The following is a 742-nucleotide window of genomic DNA, read 5'->3' as shown; positions in this document are numbered from 1 at the left end:
GAGGAGGAGGAAGGCCCTGCCGCCTGGGCTCCCCTCCCAGCTAACCGCTGGCGGTGCACCTGGGCAGCGGGGGGTGCGTGGGAAAGTTTTAGACTAAAGGAGGGGAGATTTAGACTAGATAGAAGGAGGGAATTTTTTACACTGGGAGTTAAGAAACACCGGTGCGGGTTGCCCAGAAAGGTGGTAGCTGCCCGATCCCTGGAAACGTCAAAGGTCAGGTTGGACGGGGCTCTGGACAGCCTGATCTAGTTGAAGATGTCCCTGCTCACTGCAGTGCCCTTGGACTTGGTGAGTTTTAAAGGTCCCTTCCAACCCAAACCATCACACGCTTCTGTGAAGTCCTAGGGCTTGATGGGGCCTGGGCGGGGAGGGGTTCTTGGTGGCCTCTTAGGCCAAGGTGAGGGGGGAAGTTTAGAGCCAAGGGTCCTGCCTGAGGGCGTGCAGCTTGATGCAGTTGTGGAAAGGAGAGGAAGAAGGCACTTGGTTTGCAAAGGACTGCTTCTGAGGGCATGGCTTTGACAGCACACGTACGCGTCAGCAGCTCTAACACAAATAGTGAACGTCTCCTTTTGTTCTGCCTCTCCTGGTTGCACTAGGTGTCTGCTTGCATTCCTGTACTTAGACTGGCCAGAACCCGTAAGAAGGTTTTGTTTTACTGTCACTTCCCTGATCAGCTTCTGACCCAGAGAGAGTCTCTTCTAAAGCGCGTCTACAGATTACCACTCGACTGGCTGGGAGAGGA

The 742-nt window shown here is 54.7% G+C and overlaps 1 protein-coding gene across 1 annotated transcript in view; it reads left to right on the top strand.

Annotated features, from left to right (window-relative positions):
• Positions 1-596: 596 nt before the first annotated feature.
• The window catches only part of ALG2 (ALG2, alpha-1,3/1,6-mannosyltransferase), a gene marked incomplete at its 5' end in the record, with an annotated part of 1,047 nt that continues 901 nt past the window's right edge, over positions 597-742 (top strand). The window contains one exon of the mRNA XM_010132557.1: positions 597-733. Coding sequence (XP_010130859.1) covers positions 597-733 — 137 coding nt within the window. The remainder of the gene's footprint in view (positions 734-742) is intronic.

This window comes from Buceros rhinoceros, unplaced genomic scaffold (genome assembly GCF_000710305.1).
Source record: "Buceros rhinoceros silvestris isolate BGI_N320 unplaced genomic scaffold, ASM71030v1 scaffold10040, whole genome shotgun sequence".
Taxonomy (NCBI): Eukaryota; Metazoa; Chordata; class Aves; order Bucerotiformes; family Bucerotidae; genus Buceros; species Buceros rhinoceros.
This window is presented reverse-complemented; position numbering and strand designations above follow the sequence as displayed.